Below are 20024 nucleotides of genomic sequence, written 5' to 3'. Positions count from 1 at the left end.
CATGTCGTTATATGAAGCTCACTATGTGATCGCGTGATACCTACATTGTTAGATAGGTGACGCTGTACTTTAGTTTTAACTATTTCGAAAAATAGTAGAAGTATAAGAAGGAAATGCCTAACTTAGTAAAGTTATAAGTTGTAAAATTTTTCTAATCATCATTTATTTATTTTCTAATTCTTTTGAAGTGTGGATTTTAAACTTTTTAGGTACTTTAATACATAAATCTTAAAGTGGATTTGTCAGTGGTAAAATCTAACATTTTTGAAGTTGTGTTACTTGCCCCATGAACTTAAATAACTGGTTAATATTCCACAAACATTGACAAACTCTAAAAATAATTTCTTTAAAATGATTATTTTTATCATACTGTCCCCCAAATTTTATTTGGTGTCTGTCTATACTCTTATAGAGGAAGTGAAGCATATTTGGAATACCAGTTTGTTTTTTGAAAATAAATTGAAGGAGAAACGGGATAGCTCAATAAAAAATACATTAAATTATTGTCAAAATATTAAACTTTAATAATGAGAACAATCAAATATAAAAAATACCAGATATATTATCAAAATGCCTATCAAACTAAAAAAACTCCAAAAACGTGATTTGACTTAGGGTGCAGATAATTTGGAATATAGCATTCCAAATTATATTCATATTTTTTTCTTTGAAAATTGCTAACACTTTTTATTAGAAACTAATAGAATTCTAATATTTTTATAGTCATTGGCTCTTTACAAAAAAAAGAAACTTTTACAAAAAAATAAAACTGACTCCCAAAAAAACTGAAAAGCAAAAAAAACACGGTATTCCAAATTAACAACACACCAACCTAACTTAAAATTGCATGTCAAATTTTTAATTCTAGAAATATGCACAAAATCATAGTAATATCTTAAACTAACAAGGTCACTCCGCAATTAAAATAATTACAATAAAGATTTAGAGTATTACAGCAAATGATTACTCTGATTGCATTCTTAACGAAAAAGTTTTCAAATCAGGCGTCTCGTTCGCTGGGGGCTGGTAGCCGAAATGTCAAGATGGCGTCCTGTTTTTAATGCTGTATGGCTTTGTGTATCGTTTGACGTTATGTTTACGGCATAAAACTCAGATGGCGTTTATATATATTTAGATATCGAAGTATTCCAAGTTACCTGCAGTATTCCAAATATGCTGCAGTTCCTCTACCTATATGCCGTCATCCTCATAATACTGGGTGTCCCATAAGTCTTTTGAACTGAAAAAAATATTTTTATAAAAAAGTAGGTACCTTACCTTTAAAAAGTATTTAATATAAAAGAACAAAAGGAGGTCAAATTAGCTACCATCGTGGGGTTGAGACCGAGATCTCTCATTATCATTTTCTTGACATTATTTTAACGTAGTATTACCATTGATTGCTCTGTGCGCAGCGCTCAGCATATCTGCGGCTAGGATTTAGACCGGCTCCTAGCCAAACCGGCTTCCGAAGTAGCTACGGACCCCCCGAAAGTAGAATTTCAAGACGCCTTCAGTAACAAGTTGACGTGAAAACTTTGATTGCGAGATGCAGGAATTAAACTTCAGGATTTTTTTGCGGAAAACTCCCTTGTAAAATCTCAAATATTTTTTTGCAGACTTAAAGATAATTTTGCGTAGTTTTTAATGGTATTTTTTAATCTGTGATAGGATTTTTGGTTTTTGTGTTTTCAAGGGTTGAATTTGCAGATAATTCGTTACGAGATTTCCTATATGAGTAAAAGAGATGTTTCATAAGCCTTGGTTTCGCGAGTTCTCATTGGAGCTAACGATGTTTTGTTTTGTTTGAAGCATGGAGAATAGAATGACTAGTGGAGGTGCCATAACGGAAAATCTCCTAAGACAGACAGCGCGCCAAAATTCGGGTGTGCGGAGGACGAGGAACGTTACTAGCTCCTCCCTTGCACGCCTTCTTTAGACCCTATCCTATTTTGTAATACCAAAAATCATTGAAAGATGTCTTAAAGAATCCGAATACCTCGTTAGTTCACTTGTAATTGATCGTTTTGGTCATGCCACCGTACGTATCTGACCTAGAAGAAGGCGCCTGACCTACCTGCATTATGGCATCTCCGCTCATCTTTCTTTACTCCGTAGTTATAAGGTTTCTATAGCTATTGTGGACGCCCCTTTATTGATTTTCAGAGAAAGAAGACAATGGACTGATGGGAACTAAGAAGAGAGATAAAAACTTTTCAACGGTTAGTCGTGAAAGGTAGGTATCATCATTCATTGAGTTCAGTTATGAATGAAGTGATGTAAGAATAGCTTTTTAGAAAGTAATGTCTACCTACTTATTAACCCTAGAAAGATAATCTGCGTAAAATTTACGCATGCATTTTTTTTAAATTGTTATTTCTTTCTAACTAGCGCGAATTCATAGCTGTGCGTTTATGACATTTCATTCGTCACTGGGAGTAACCGTATGGTGTACGTGTCAATAAGGTAAGTGCCACCAATTTCGAAATATAACGACCGCGTGAGTCAAAATTACGCATGATTATCTTTATCGTGATTTAGACGCCCCTACTTTGCAGAGATATTTGCGAGATAATACCTCTAATATACTACCAAATGAAGTGCCTGAAACACCCGAAGACAATTATTGTGAGCCAGTAGCGAAAAAACGAATTTATTGTTGCTATTTATCTTCTAAAAAAATTGAAAAGCAAATGCGTCCTGCAAAAAATGTATGGGAAAGTGATGTGTCGTGAGCATAACGTTGATATGTGCCAAAGTTGTTTGTAACTTACTTTTATATAAATTTATGTTCCTATATTATAAGATAAGCTAATTGTTGATATTTTCCTAAAAATCAGACTGATTATTAGAATAATAAATTAGTTATCACTTGAAAGAGTAAGTGTTATATAATTTCATTGATTTATAGAAGACGTTTAGATTTTTGTTGCTTTTTTTAATATAAACAAATAAGTTAAAAAAATATCTGCAGTTTTAATTATTAGAATATATGTGTATATATAATAAAATACAATTTATTGAAAAAAACTAATAAACCTAGAGCTACAGCTAATTGAATTACATGCGTCAATTTTACGCATGATTATCTTTTCCGTAGTACAAAATATGATTATCTTTCTAGGGTTAAGTATCAACCAAGGGTCATTCTTATTGAAAGTCTTTGAGGGATTTTGTAAACGAAGATACTTCAATTATATGTCGTAGGGTTGCTATGGTAACCTCACACCATTGTGCCCAATACAGCAACAGATGTTTCAAACCAGCGGAATTTCCGCTTGGTGTTAGGTATTACGCGACTCATTTGGAGCAATAATGGAAACCTTTCGCGTGGTTTCATGTTTAATCGTCTGATAGACAATTGTCAATTGTTTGCGAAGCAACCGAGTGGTACGTCGGTTTGTGTAAAAACGCTGTAACTTTGTAGCTACGAAACCATAATCTATTTATCTATGGTATTATAACAAAGAGTAAATAAACATTCTTTGTTTGTACCCTAAAGGCTCGAAAACTACTTAACCGATTTGAAAAATTCTTTCACTGTGGGATACCTACACTCTTCCCGAGTAATATAGGTTATATTTTATCCCGGTACGGGCAGTAATTTCCACATGCTAGTGAAGCCGCGGAAATGGCTTAGCTCTCTATATTCGTTTAATTCATGCCCCAAGAGATTGCAAACACATATGCACTTTGTACTTGTAGCAAAGTGCAATTAAATGTTTCGTGAGTGATCATTTGATCGAGTTGCATAAGTCACCTATATTTTCAATCTAAGTTACATTACAATAAAACAACGAGTCTTTCACAGCTTTTATTATAAATCTACGACTATAAAATGACACACACACATTACACACTAAAAAGGTTATAATACCTATTTTCAGTTACGAAAATACACAGACAAGGATCTTATGGCTAAGTGATATTTACAATATTACTAAAATTCTAAAATTTATTGCGTTACATAAAATGACTAGATAATAAATCAATTCCTCGAGATTATAAAAAGAAAAAAGGACAAAAAAGATATGGAAACATTTTCAGTTTATATGTATCAATAAACTATGGTCGGATTTTTTTAAAAAAACACTGTTTTATAATAAAATTGACAAAAATTGTAGTCCCACCTGATGGCGTCCAGATGGGACTAGATTTTTTGTGAAAATGGGACACCGTTTCCATGATCATAACTATTGTTATGAGTACAACAATAAAAATATCATAATAAATAATGAGATTAACAGAATACAGGTACATACAAAATTATATTAAAATACTTGTCACTCATTTGACCCAGATGGGCGCCAACTCTAGTACTTACATGGCCCAGTTGGGCGCCAACTTGTAAATCATTTTCAATCATTTGCAAATTCACTTATCCTATAATTTCAATACAAAATATTGTTCGTGCCAAACTTAATGGTGCTCGATAGGAATCATTCAGGTATTTATAACATCTATTTATCTCTCTCTTCGGTTTATATAGATTTACAGTTTAACTTTCAGTTGCATTGTATAATTTTGTCAGCTTACTATTGTTATGTAATAGACTGTTTGTGAAAATATTACTTTTTAAAAGAGTGTCTATGGAGTTTCTTGCCTGCTCTTCTCCACGAGACCAACATTTTGGAACCGTGCAAATAGTGTGACGTTTCATAGGAGCCTGAAAAGGCCTATACCTAATAATATTAATGCATGCGAAAGTAACTCTGTCTGTCTGTTACGCTTTCACGTCTAAACCACTGAATAAAATTTGGTACGGAGATAAGGTAGACCTTGAGAAAGAACATAGGATAGTTTTTATTCCGGACTTTTGAAGAATTCTCTTGGAGACGCGAAATAACCAAACTCTACGCGGGCGGAAGCTAGTTTGAAATTAAAACATTTTGATTTAATCTGAGGTTATATAGTTGCGAGATGCCATTAAGTTTGACGAGAACCAAACTAAACTACTTGAATTATCCTTTATTGCTTCCCGCTGAGAATAAATCTATGGTAGCTTTGCTGACGGCATTAGGATAACTTTGTACTCGACCTTCCATGATGGTGGAAATTTCTCCTGAGCTGGATTGGAGACCATTTCTGACTGGAGGTACTTTTTTGCCGTTCATCATTAGGCTATTGATATCTGGTGTGTCTGAAAAAAAATGTTTGTTAGAATGAAGACAAGATTTTTTACATACAACAAAAATAGCAAAATAATGATTTACTTTAAATTAAGTTTAAATTAGGTTAGGTTAGACACGAGATATGCACTTTCTGTCAAAGGGAATATTATTTCAAATAAGCATAATATTACACATATTTTAATAGTTTAAGCTTGTTTCACTGTATCTGCAGGATATCCTCCAAAATTCGCGATATGGAAAGGGTTTTTGACTTCGAAATGTAGAGCCAAAATCATACACAAATAGCATTTTTCAATAATTTCGCATACTGCTCGACGAAATATTTATGTTGTCAAAGACCGTTAGTGTAAGTACGTACCGAAGTCATTTTATATGTAGTAAGACAAATAGTTTAAAGAAAGATACTCACTTACCATCATCAACAGCCTTCTTCCTCTGCATACCAACAATACTAGGCCCTTTCGCTAAAGACCAAGAGGGCACATTTTCATCCCTTTTAATAGGCTCCAAAATATTTCTCCTCGACCTCATTACGTTAGGCAAATCACCCCTATTAACTTCTTCTAAAGTGTCTACTATATTTCGCTCTGGCAACACAGGTGTATTTTGAGCTGGTAATACTGGTGGTTCCATTTTCGAAATTTGATTTTCAACGGTAAATATTTCTTTCGTTGTTTCGTCTTTCGGTATTACCGGCTTAATATCTGCTGAAGAATTCGTTTCAGTGCTGTCTTGAGATAGAAGACGGTGTTTTGGGGATATTGAGTCTATTCTTTTTGGTATGTTTTTAAGTTTGGGTATTTGGTCTTCTAAGGAAAGGGGTGGGGCGGTGGCCATGTATTGGCTGTACATGTTGCCTATTAGTTCTTCTGTTCGTCTGAAAATATAAAATCGGTTTTAAGAAAAATACCTATATAATAGGTACCTATGTGTTCTGGTATCAGAAAAAAAGCTTATAAAGTGATGGTTGTTGCTCGTTTTGAAAGACCCCAAAAACGTTCAGCAAGTTCTAAAGAAGCATAGGTATGTTTGCTGAAAAGAAGTGGATTACCAAATTCCCCAGCAACACATGTACCTGTTAGGTTTTAAGAACTTTTATAGAGGTTATATTATTCGGTTATTACATCAATATTTTTAACAGCATTTTCACACAACCGACTTTTTCCTCTGATTTACAACTGTGGGTGTTCAAACAATTGACAACCGCTCTAAGGATGACATGTCAAACCGCGTGGAAAATCCACTAGTGTGAAAATGCTGTTAGTCCCATGTTTTATAACTAATTACCTGGTAAGTGGTATGATAACTGTTTGAGGAGGTGCGTTTGTGGGATGGTAAGCATTCGGACCGAAACCATCGAGCGCTGAATTTCCTGTCACCTGCGTATAAAATCAAAGTTAAACATAATAAATCATTTTACAAAAATACATATAAAAAGCATAGACCAATTGTTGGTCTATGATACAGAGTTATTTACAAGTTTATACCTACCTACAATAAATTATGTATTTTATTCCCCGAAGCAATCAAAGTCTAAGGGTCAAACACAAAAGGAGAAAAAAAATGTTCATACAACTTAAAAACCGTTTTTTAAATACATATCATATCAACATTAAATCTCTTTAATAATTATATCGTCTAGAAAACTTTTTCTGGATCATAAAAAAAATCAGCTTAACCGGAATTTATATAATTTTTCTCGCTTTTGAATCTGAAAAGATCTCCTTCTGTAGACTGTTCGGATGGCAAGTAGTTGAGTTCAAGTGATAATTAAAAATATATACAGATACTTTTGATACTTTTAACTCATTTTATAACATCAGTCATATTATCAAATATTCATAACATAACGAATAAAAAAATATATAAAACTTAATTTTGAATTAAACGTTATAAAAATGTTGTTCACAAATTTTGGGTCTACTTCTGTAGACAAATAAAATATGCCTAAATTTGCTAAAGATGAACGCATCGTTATTATTTTGTCTCTTGTGTTGGTAGCATTGCATTCTCTACCATTTGCTCGGTTGTAATTTTACGTAAAGTGCGTGTGATAAGAGAAACTCTTTATATTATTCAACTACACAAGTTTTCAGTCGAGATCAGTGTGTCTTTCCTGTGAATAGGATACCTGAGTAAGTAACCTTTGCAAATATGTAAAAACACAGACAGTAAGTGCATATGTGGGCGCGGTTTGCAAATATTATATTGCTTAAATTCTAACTTCAAATGGAAGGCTAAATGGATGACGCAGCTCTCGAAGAAAGAAGAAGGAAGGGATATAAGGGATTCAATCATGCCTCTCACATCTAGAACGATAGGCACTCCTGATTCATCCTCGTACAATTTGTCACCTGATTGCCTCGAAAGATCGGGATCATCAGGCTTCTTCTGATTTTGAAATGGCTCCAGCCACACCTGATGCTTCGACTGAGCCAAATTCACCAGGACTTTCAGATAGACTGACACCAGATCTTTCTATCGAAATATTTAACCAGATGCATAAACCCCAGAAGAAAAGAATCAATTCAGATGACTCTGAAGCTTCTGAAGATTCACCACAGAGAAAACGGCCGATGAATTTCATGTGGGACGATTCTGATGAGGAAAACATTTTTTAATATTCTGTATACTAAATTATGTTTTCCTATCATTGAAACATATTTTACTACACATAAGGATACCTCCACATCTGGCGAATGCGCAGTTCGCGAAAGGATCGCGATGAGATGTTAAATATGTTTTCATTCTAGTACGTCTACAGAAGCTAATTGTCTGTTCTGTGGACAAATGTCAAATATTTTTTGTACTGAATTGGTATACGTTTTTATTATGTTTTGTTTAGGGATCGAGGAGAACTCCGTTTTAAGTTTCTTTTTCTATTTTTTCTATTCTTGACCTTATTAATATGCTTATAATAAAGTCACATTTTGTTCCCTTCTACAGACAACACAATCTCTTCTGTGGACATGAAAAAACAAAAAACGTGTTTTTTTCCTAAAATATCCAAGACTGATCTCTAGTGATATTATTGTAAGAATATTAATATGGAACTTTAAATAAATACAACATTTTATAAAAAATAGTGAACTTTTATTATAAATATTTTGTAATGTTCACTTTTTGTGTATGACCCTTAATTACTGTTTGTTTTTGGCCAGTTTATCATATTTCAAATTATTATTTTTTAAAAGTGAAGTTTTATTATATACCTCCATGACACCAATTTGTGTAGTCCTCACGTGGTATGGGAAATTTTTGTTGGCAAAGACTGGTAGTGTCAGCAACTGCAAAAAATAATAAACAGATTTTTAAAATATGTTCAGTAGTACCTAGAGCACAAATAACCAAAAATTTTTATTCCGCTTTATAATGTTATTAGGTATTGATTTATTGAATCTTACCAAAAACATGATGTGGCCACTAAATGTGATGAATAGAAGCACGGCTGTTACCACGCTCTCTCGCACCCATTTATCTGAAGAAAAATAAAACAATTCATAAACATCTTCGGTAATAAAAACCGTTATAAAAATTCAAAAAATGTTCCAGATTTAGTAATTTTTTTTTTTAACAAAAGTTAAATAAAGTGAGGTTTTGATGACTAGTGTTGGGAAAAAAATAAGGTAAGATTTTTTTTGTCTTATCTCAAAGACAGAGTGGTGTTGTGTGTTTTATTTTATTGTACTTACCAATATAAGTGTTAGCTGTGAGAATGAACAGGGGTCCGGCGTAGAACCAGAGAGTGCCACAGATAAAGAACGGACAGTAGAACATATTCTGAAAAATAAACATTGTTCAAAATAACAAGTTTATTGTTTTTGAGATGTTGCTAGACCCGATACAGCTTTGTACGTATATGAATTTGGACCTTAACTTTCGTCATGAATATTTTTTTCTTATTGTTGAGAAGCAGGAAAATCTATGTAGATAGACTCGGCTGAAGAATTGTGCTAGAATTATGTAGCGAAGATTAAAAGTACTTATTTTATAGCAATATTGTTCACTAGCTACTCCACATGCCTAGTCAAAAACTAGCTATAGGATTCCGCAATATGGGTTATCAAACACTGAAAGGATTTCTCAAATCGGACCAATACTTCCGCGAAGATCAGCGAATTCAAGACAAACTCTACAGTTTTATAATATAGCTACAGATTTGCTTACCTTTTCAGGATACTTCCTAACAGTAAAGAAAGTGGAGTAAGCGAACATACACCACGCCAATATTCTCAACACAATGAGACCATAGCCAGCTGGACTCTCATATAGATACAGCACTTCACCTGGATCGAATGCCTGAAAAAAGAGATAAAATCATCTGCCTAGCCTTTTCCCAACTATGTTGGGGTCGGCATAGTCTAGCCGAATGCAGAGTATCAGTGTGTCACTTGGAGCGATAGCCTGTCTAATCTTTCCAACCCAATTATCCAGGCAACACGATGTAACTTGATAAGACTGGTCGTCATACTCGCGGGCTTCCGTAACGGCTGCCAAAAATGTTCTTTCAGTCAGGATCCACCAATTTAACGTGCCTTTTGAAACACGGAGGAACTCGTCAATACTGACCAGTATGGATGTTAAAATGACCAGCTCTATAAGCAAGTAAAACTATTTCCATATAGATAGAGAAACGTTAAATTAGTAGGTCATATTATGGTTGTCTTTTGAAGTCAGTAGTCAGAAGTCACACACTCTGGCAACTAGACTTATTAAGGAGTGTTGCACTGGTAACTGGGTTGTGAAAATCAGACAGGCAATCACTCCATGTGGCACACAGGCAATCAGCTGCATCTCAGACTGGACACCGACCCCAACATACTTCGAAAAAATACAGGCACATAATGAATGAAAGTCATTAGATTACCTTAGCCTGATACACAAAGAGCACGATATATGTGACTGCGTAACAACACATGAAGACGGTCAGTTTGACAGTGAATCCCACTTTGAGTCTACCTCGGGTTATAGTGTAACCTTTCGCCATCAAAACTAGGAGTAACAGGAAAGTCATCTCTGAGAGGCCGCAGAAGAACTGCCCTGAAAACATAAAAAGAAAAACTGGTTTAACTAAAGTTATGTATCTCAATGGTTCTTTATTCCTAGGCATTGGGAAGCTTATTTAAAAAAGTTAAAGAAATTGGATTGCGAAAATCTTGGTGTTTATAAATAAAACAGTGTTCTGACTAATGGTTGGTCACGGCGGCTTTTCCCTGTATGATTATCAGCTTCTGCAGCATTTCTTTGGACACAAGTGCATTTTCTATTCTTTCACTCTCATAGCGCGACGGGACGGCAATCCGACATTTACGTGCTCTGATGCACGGGTGTATCAATTACCAACTTACAGACTCCGTACTGCTTTGTAAAAATTCGTAAAACCCACAAAGCGATTTCATCCCGACCCGGGAGTCAAACCCGAGACACTGTTCAGAGCAATCACGCTATACATACGCATCTGCTTTCTACATATGTCTAGAATTTTCTAGAGGCTTCGGTGTAGAAGTTAACAGACGTTAACAGAGGTTAACAGAAGTTAACAGAATTTAATAGATGTTAACAGAAGTTAACAGAAATTTCTAGAAGTGTAAAAAAGAACTTACCAACAATCTTAGCATTGTCACTACCGAATCCATTAGCCGCATATCGTATATACGCCAAACTTTGTAACATGACGCCCGAGTGTTGTGATACTATCGACATTAGGAACAACTTGTATGTCGAGTGTAGAAGATGTCGAGACTTTAGCTCGACACTACACATCACTACTGCTATCATTACTATGACGTAGGCGAATGTGTAGGCTAGGAGGACTGGTAGTACATCTGTGGGAAAATAAATGTTAAGTTTATTACAAAAAATTATGCCTTTGCTAACAAAGGTCCAATTTCACTGACAACATAAACGCCAGTTTTCGTAAATCAATTGTTTTGTTTGAAAATTGATGTTAAAAATTTATAGCAATAATTCAAACAGTTATTTTAAGGAAAACGAATGTTGTCGGTGAACTCATCGAATCTAAATATACTAATATTATAAACCACTGTTTTACCCAGCGGAAGCCTATATTTATTCACATTCATTGAGAAAAGAAAGATGGCTATACATATGGGCGCATAAATCAGTTACGGGACGAGGGTGAAACTGGTGTAGGTAAGTTAGTGGAGGTACCCATATAAAAAAATTTATAAAGAAGAAATACCTACAAAATTCATCAGCGGAGAAATGTTCATGCCAAAAATCGCCATCAGGTCCGTTGGTCATCAAGAATCTATACCGGACATCCAAACCCTGTAGAAGAAGAAAACTATTGAAATCTTCGACGACCTAGTGATGAAAGGTAAAAGGGAAAGCCCCTTTGACTGGTCGTGAGAGCCCTCACAATTCACGTCACGTTCCTGGATCACGTCACGTCGCCATTGGAAATAACATTTTTTTTAAAGAGTGTCTATGGAGTTTCCAGTTCTTCTCCATGGGATTTAGGTACTTTAACGAACCTCGCCACTAGTGTCTGATTGACAACTTAAATTATTTATTCAAGGCTAAGAAACAGCACTTTTTTAACATCAAAATTTATAAAATGCATTCCCCGAAATGCCCACACTTCAACACTTCCTATGTGTTTTTGCTAGCAAGAAGAAGTGGCGCAACAAACTGCCCAGCAACATATGTCTGTCTGTAGGCTAGAAGAACCATTCAACAATCTTTTTTTTAATTTACAAAGTATTGCTGCGTGAGGGAGTGTCAGACTCCCTCACCGCTGCTAACCCACAGCGGGAGGGGTCATTTGATGATTTTTGACGTCGTTAAAAAAATGGTATGCAATATGAGAGCCTGTAAAGACTATATGTATTTGAAATAAACACTTCACTCAAGACTTACCTTATTACTATCACAATTGCTGATAGCTATAAACCACCATCGCTCTCTAGCAGAGCGGAATCTTCTAGAATTGTGACAGGAGACCAGTAACCTCTCTTTCTCACTCTGACTGGGTAGGCTGTGCGCTTCAGAGTTCAGACGACGACGACGGAACCGCTCGTAGAGGTCTAGTGAGCGTTTCATTTTGTGCTGAAACGGTATCACAATTATTATTTAAGAAATGCTATGTATCAGGTTTCTTTGATTAATTTAATTCATCATCATTCTCCGAGCCTTTTACCCAATTACGTTGGGATCGGCTTCCAGTCTAACCGGAGCTGAGTACCATTTTTCAAGGAGCGATTGCCCTATCTGACCTCCTCAACCCAGTTACCAGGGCTACCCAATAACTCAACCCCTTGGTTAGACTGGTGTCAGACTTACTGGCCTCTGACTACCCGTAACGAGTGCCAAGGATGTTCAATGACAGCCGGGACCTACACTTTAACGTGCCATCCGACCATTAACACCTCTTTTGCTTCGGTGGTTAGAAATACAAAAAAAAACTCACCCCACTCCTATTCCGATTTTCAAACAAAATTTCCACTTCATCATTCAAATTTCCAAAATGGCTGCCATTACCAGGTCCTATGCTCTCCCAAAGCTCATCATCAGGTCCCATAGTGGTATTCACATCATCAGTTGGGACTATTTCGTACCACGTGGTGTTGTTACTATCCGTCAAAGTGGGTTTGGGATTATGGGTCGTGGTTTTGAGGAACTGGTCGTAATATGAGGGCTCTGGTGGTTGGAGTTTCGTGGTGTTCTTTGGGGTTTTTTTGGGAGGGTCTGTCTGTTTTGGTGGTGTTGTGCTGTGAAAAGAAAGGTATTTGTAGTTTTTGCTTATCAATCTATAGTTTTATTGTTACACCTAAACCCCCCAATTAATTTAAATAAAATTTAGTATACTATAATCATCGGCACGAATCTTGAGCCTTCACCTGTGCAGAAGTGATTTATTAGCAAAAAGCCAATCCCGAGTGACGGCTATGACGCGATGCGCTGCGGGCCAATCACCGCTTTAGCCCGCCCCCGCTCCTCACTTCATACCACAAAAGGGACGCAATAAATAACTTCTGCACAGGTGAAAGTCAGCGTTCAAGATTCGTGCCGATGATTATAGGCTGAAGCCTGAGAAAAAACGTAGTCTTGCTTTTTATGGTTGCAGGAAATAGTTTTCCAGGGTCGTGGGTGAAGCTGGCAACAGCTTAAACAAACATAATCTTAAGCTTTAGGAATAATATTGAGTAGAATAGACATACATATGTTTACTTATCTAAAAATGAACTCACTCAATAATTGGATTCACATATATTTAGGCCCATTTTCACACACGACATAAACATCAGTTACTTAAAACAACTGTTTACTATGAATTCTCACGTTCAATTATCATGACGTTTATTTTGTCAGTGAACTTGGGCTTTAGACGTCATAGAAACTCTACTTATCCCATTTATTGTAATAAAGTGTACCATCTGACCTCTACAATCCAATTACTAGGTTACTGAATGACCCTTCACACCTAGGACACGACTATAAATACAAACCGTTTGATGTACTGCTAGAAGTAAGGTCCCCACTATGAATACAACAATGACCCAGATATCTATGCACTTAACTCATTTAGACGTGGGTTGAGATGTTCTAGGGTTAGCAAACTATGCAATATGATGATTTGCCAAGCCTTTTCCTAAGTATTGGGGTCTTCCAGTCTAAATTGATGGTGCTGTACTGGGTTACACTGGGTAACACTATAATAAATTATACATATGTTCTTGAGGGTTTAAATTTTAAGAAACTTTCACAAAGCAGCCTGAAGTTTGGAAGTTGATGATTGATAATTTGATACACCGGTGCATCGGAGAGAAAGTTAATGATGGTCCTGCGCCTGTTCTCTCTCCGGTCGGATTGCCGTCCCATCGCGCTATGAGAGTGAAGGGATAGTGAGTGCACCTGTGTCTGCGCAAATGCTTGTGCACTATGTTATGTCCTGCGCAGCTGGCTGATCTCCTTCTATGAGAACAGCCGCCGTGGCTGAAATCGGCCGTTGACGCGATTATATTATAAACAGAAAACTTGGCAACCCTGATTGTCAGTAAAATTGCAGTGTTACATCAGATAGAGAAAGATTTAGCTAGTATAATAGCAATATTTGCTAGTCAAACTGCACAATACAATAATTTTGGTATGTAGAGCTACACACTTTGTTAATATGGCAGAGAACATTTTTGATATTGTCGTAGGACGTAGTTTGAAAGTAGGTGCATATTGTTTCAATCCATTTATTTAGACTTTAGAGTTTCTGAGGATGATGGCGAAAATTCTAAGGTAGATCTGATCTTATTTTCAGAGTGGGAGGGAGGTCTTTTAATTACTTTTGACCCCATGGTATACCCAAAACGAAAACAATTGTAGGTATATGGACAATTGACTGACAATTTAAATTAAGATAACATAAGAATTTTGTCAAAATCACTAATTTGTAGTAGATATCTGGGTATTACAGGATCCCTTCTTATACATCGGTATAGGATGTTTCGATTCATTGAGTTAAAGTTGCCTCTTAAGTATAATCATCGGCAAGGATATTGAGCCCTGACCTTCACCTGCGCAGAAGTGATTTATTGGTTTATTGCCTTAAGTGAATAGTGCGCAAAGACATCCCCACTCTTCCGCCGAGAGCTCATTATCCGTGCCGATATCTATAAGTAGCCCAAAAATGTTTTGGTAATTTCTTCCTAAAGTAACACCAATTATCCTGAAAATAAAGACTAAATTAAGTTTTTACCTCTTAGCAGCGGGTAGTTCCTTATTATGCTTGGTGATGATGCAGCCAGAGTACTCCGTGTCAGGGTACCAATGAGATAACCTGATGATCTGGTTCTGACCGGCTCGGTTTAGTACCTCTTCGCGTTGTTTGCAGGTCTGTCGAAGAAATTGGGAGGTTAAGAAAATAAAAGGGGTTGTGGTCCAAAGCCGAGATTGCGAATTCGTGAAGGTAACTCTATATGTGGTAGCCAACTAGCTTTCAACTAAACAGCTAACCCTTTGACTGAACTTCTTTTTGGCCGAAAGACTTCCAATACTGAATGAAGGTCTCCCCCAATGATCGCCATTTAAACACATGTCTATACTTACGTAGTAACTATTATATGTAGTAGGTAATCTGCGTCTATACCTACGTTGTTAAGCCAACTTGTTGAATGCAATGCAATGAAATGTTTTTTGATTTTTTCGTGTCATAAAGGCACTGAAACTACTAAACTGATTTGAAAAATTCTTTCGCTATTGGGATGCTACACTAATGACTAGTCGGGTGACTAGTCCTGGGTGATATAGGCTATATTTTATCTTAGTAAGAGAAGTAGTTTCCACTGGACGCAGGTTAAAAGACAGCTAGTCTTTTATAATATATTTTTTTCTCTTACCTTACTACTATGGTACACTGAAGGCCACTGGCTGTCTTCATCATAGTAAAGCAACAGATTAGGTATACCGGACTCCTTATCATATTCTATCAGGTACTCAAACTGCCCTTCCAAGGACAGAAAACAGAAGCGCGCTAAAAATGCCCAGTTCTGAAAAAAATGCAGAAGATCATTGTTTTCGACGAGTTTCTCTGTGTTTTGGAAGGCACGATAAAATGGTGGATCGCGGCTGTCATTTAGAAGTTTTAGGTAGTCGTTACCGGTACGCAGAAGCTAGAAATCTCAAAATTCCGAGGATCAAATCCAGGACTTGCTTTACTCATTTGCGCCAATTCGATTTTTTTTTAATTGAAAATATAACTTTTAGAGCAAAGATTTGGTTTTGCGCGTTTTTCTCTTTCATCATTATCTGCCAGCCTTTTCCCAACTTTGCTTTGTTGGGATCGGCTTCCAATTTAACTGGATGCGGCTGAGTACCCGCTTTTTACAACCCAGTTAAATGGCCAACCCCGATACCCCTTCTTAGTAATATTTTTATCGTCCTACTGCTGGGCGAAAGCCTCTTCTCGTACGGATGAGAAGGATTGAGCGTTAACCTGGAGTTATTTTCCTTATAGAAAAAAAATCCTGTGTTTTGAACATCGTTGTCATAAACTTACATCTTTCGTATCGATCCTGCCTTCCACCCACTTCCCATAAACCCGTGACGTCATGGCCAGCCAGACTATAACCCAAGCCCCCGGCAACGCTTGCATTATTGATCTAATAATCCTTGTTTTATCTTTATTGTATTTCTATGGTAATTCCTGTAAATGGTAGCGTCCTTTGGGTTTTTGGTGGCGTTGTTTGCATCTGAAATGTTTTGGGGGATTATTTTTATTAAATGGTTCTATTAAGATCTTAATAAATAATGGAATTATAGGAAATTAATACAAATATTATTAAAGTTTAGCAATAAGTCGTAACTTTACATAATAATAAAAAACAACGTCGTTTAACCAATCGATTACGTAAACGACTATCGGTGAAATCGGCCCTACATGTGCTTACATAGGTATTTTTACTTTGGTCCTTTTTTAAATGTTGATTTTTAATTTTATTTAAAACTTAAAACTTCATATAAAAGGATGAGTACCTACTAGTACATATTTCGATATTTTTATAAGCTTGTACGATCATTGCAATAGTTCTAAAGTTCTAATTAAAACGAGTGCCCGATGTAGGTACGGCTACTATTTCCATTAATTAATGTGTAGTTCGTTTATACAAATGGGTTTAAAGTAATTGGTAACTTTCTAGGCTTTTTTTTTAATTTTAATTACGAACTCAAAACAAAAAAAAATATTTTGAAAAAAAAAACAGGAGACACTTATTTCCGTTTCCCGCATACGGGAAGAAGTTTCCTCGGGACGCGGGTGAAACTATTGTATCTCATAAACAAATTTTATTTCCATAAGTCTTATAAAAGCACATAATTATGTAGTTAAGCATCTTATAATAATTATCGTAAGTTTTACGTATATTTACCTAAGTAAATATTACACAATTTTCGAAACATTATTAAAATTTAAATTCCCTTGAATTTTACTAAAAACCTCAAGGGCAAAATTAAACACTATGCCTACCATAAATAAATAATTAGGTCACATAAAAACGATTTGAATATCACTTACCATGTTCCTAATATTCTAGATTGTCTATGAAATTTTCCCTCCAAAATGGCTGTCAAAATAATTTCAATAAATTACACTTAAAATTATTTTATTTTACTTTAGTTTTTATTTAATAATAATTATTAGATTTCTAGTTTGTTTTGGAACTCGTAAAGTGTTGTGATATCCGTTGCCATGGTTACGCGTCCATACATATACTTTTACGTGCTTTACATAGAACGCGATGAAATCGGATGCGTTCATTTGTTTCAACTGTTTTAATTAAGAAGAGTAGGTAATTTGTTTAGGAACATAATTTATATATTTTTAAAGTAAAATCGTGTTCCCAGATATAAACACAAAAAAAAAAAAAAAATACAATTTCACCTAGGTCCACCTGGATCATATTTCCGTAGGCCTTTCCTGCTTAAGATTTTCTTAATACGGGGAATTCCGAAAGTGTCAGTCATTAACTGATAGGTACCTTATTAATTACGTTCGGACCACAGATAAAACTCATAGGTTGTGAACTTTACAATACCTATTGATAAATCCATATGTTTATATTATGTTTTTTTTTTTTATCTTATGAAAAGCGTTTCTTCTGACAAAATAAAGTGAGTAGATATCCAAAACAATAAAATGAGCTAGGTAACACGCAAATATTTTTTGCAAATCGGACTAGTATTTTCTGATATTAGCGCGTGAAAACAAACTCTTCAGCTTTATAATATTACCTAGTGTAATAGATTGACCTACAAGTCGCCGCACGAGTTTATTTTCAAAACATTATATTTAAATTGCATCTGGATGCTTCTAGAATTCAGTCCCCTTTGATCGCTTATAAACTGCGTGGAATTTTCGGCACTTATCTACGAGCTGCCACGCAATTTATTCTGAGCATGGAGAACAAAATGACTAGCGGAGGTGCCCTAACGGAAAACCGCCTAAGAAAGTAGCGCGTCAACATGCGAGTGTGTGGGGGACGAAGAACGTTACTGTTTTCGCTCTTATACGCCTTCTTTGGACCCGACCATTTTATGTAATAGCAAAAATCATTGATAGACATCTCAAAGAACCTGAACGCCTCGTTAGTTCACTCGTAATAGATCGTTTTGGTCATGCCCACTGCGAATTTAAGCTAGAAGAAGGCGCCTGACCTACCTGCGTTATGGCATCTCCGCTCTAATTTCCTTACTGCGTGATTCTGAGGAACTCGGAAGAGGCGATTGAGGATTTCAACGCAGGATACGGCTCATAATGCGATTACTTGTGCGCTTATTAAATTACGTATTATGGGGATTATTCCACCAATTGTCCTCCTCAAGGTTAATATGGATCTTACCTTCGGGGATACGAAAATATTCCTAGTAGCTGTTTCCCGCGCTCTCCACAAGAGCGTAGCGAAGTGGAGGAGTTTTTAAGGAACCAATAGAACTTCTCCGCTCAGGGATAGTATTTAGTTACTGAGTGGGTTGAGATGGGATGTTTGAATAACTAAATATTGCTTGTTTAAAAACCTCTCTGCTCTGTTTTGGTAGCGTGTCCATGTCGAATCCCGAAAGAACTCTTTTGGGAAAGTTATTCAAGCCTTTTTCTTAATTTTTTTTTAATTGGAAATTAGTGGCCCGCTTTGTTGACGCGGATGAGTAAGTATATTTTAAACCTTGACCTTTCTCAAGAATGATTGCTATCTATTTATCCATCCATTCTGTAGTTTTTGACTTCCCCCGAGCAGACACGCAAACGCGAAGGACTTAGTTTTATAAAAAGTACGTAGATATATTTATCTCCGTAGTTTAGCCTCACTAACTATGGAGGTTAACCAGTTTCGTCACTATATACGTCAGCTATAATAATTTGAAGATATACGACCAACTGTACTGACGATTGCATTGACCTCCTCCTGTTGTGGGCTCAGGATGTGACGAAAATGATTCATTCGACAATATTCCGAGTAATAACTTGTTCTGGATAAAATCGTCATGTGGCTTTCTTTGTATAGTTATCGGCACGGATAATGAGCTCTCGGCGGAAGAGTGGGGATCGCTTTGCGCACTGTACACTTAAGGCAATAAACCAATAAATCACTTCTGCGCAGGTGAAGGTCAGGGCTCAATATCCTTGCCGATGATTATAAGTAATGAGTCTTAACGGGGTCTTAACATCCGTTAAGGGGTCTTAACGGATGCAGCTGAGTATCAGTGTGCCACATGGAGTGACTGAACTATCTGACCTCCTCAAATCAGTTGTCATGGCAACCTCTTGAAGAAATAGTCTGGTTGCCGGCCTTTCAAACTTTTGAAGTCCTCTCGGCTGTCATTTGAACTTCTTTGTCAGTAGTTACGGGTTTTTAGAAGCCAGAAAGTCTGACTACATGCTACTAACGGGTACGTATCGGTATAACTGGGTTGAATAGGTAAGATAGGCTCCACGTAGAACACTGGTAGGTACCTACTCAGCTGCATCGGGTTAGACTGGAAGCAGACCCCAACCTAACTATGTTAGAATATGATGATGATGATATCCTCCTAGCTGATTGTAGGCTACAGCGGCTGTTCTCGTGTAAGGAGACTAGCCAGCTGCGCAGGACATATTATAGTGCACGAGCATTTGCTTGGACACAGGTGCACTGACTATTCCTTCACTCTCATAGCGCGATGGGACGGCAATGCAACACGACCGGAGAGAGATCAGGCGCAGGACCGACATTTACGTGCTCTAAGATATAGTATGTTATAGAGTAGAAAAGGCTAGGCAGATGATTTACTAAAGGAACGCCAACAGCATAGATGATTAAATTAGTGTGTTGACAATAAATTACTTAGGCACTGGAATTTAGATACGCAGATCCTATTTTTCCTATGCGTCATTTGGATAATAAGGTC

At 36.3% G+C, this 20024-nt stretch overlaps 1 protein-coding gene across 1 annotated transcript; it reads right to left on the bottom strand.

Moving 5' to 3' along the window:
• Window positions 1-4961: 4961 nt before the first annotated feature.
• Window positions 4962-16271, bottom strand: LOC110377732 (transmembrane protein 145). Its single transcript, XM_064042526.1, has 15 exons — window positions 16144-16271; window positions 15485-15634; window positions 14845-14981; window positions 12565-12865; window positions 12015-12203; window positions 11339-11423; window positions 10736-10957; window positions 10000-10172; window positions 9300-9431; window positions 8825-8912; window positions 8537-8610; window positions 8345-8419; window positions 6420-6511; window positions 5546-6009; window positions 4962-5140 (listed from the first exon to the last, which is right to left on the bottom strand). Exons 1-15 carry the CDS (start codon window positions 16237-16239, stop codon window positions 4962-4964), a joined length of 2457 nt encoding a protein of 818 aa, XP_063898596.1. The 5' UTR covers window positions 16240-16271.
• Window positions 16272-20024: the final 3753 nt, after the last annotated feature.

Source organism: Helicoverpa armigera, chromosome 29 (genome assembly GCF_030705265.1).
Source record: "Helicoverpa armigera isolate CAAS_96S chromosome 29, ASM3070526v1, whole genome shotgun sequence".
Classification (NCBI taxonomy): Eukaryota; Metazoa; Arthropoda; class Insecta; order Lepidoptera; family Noctuidae; genus Helicoverpa; species Helicoverpa armigera.
The sequence above is the reverse complement of the archived record's forward strand: the minus strand, read 5'-3'. Positions and strand labels throughout refer to the sequence as shown.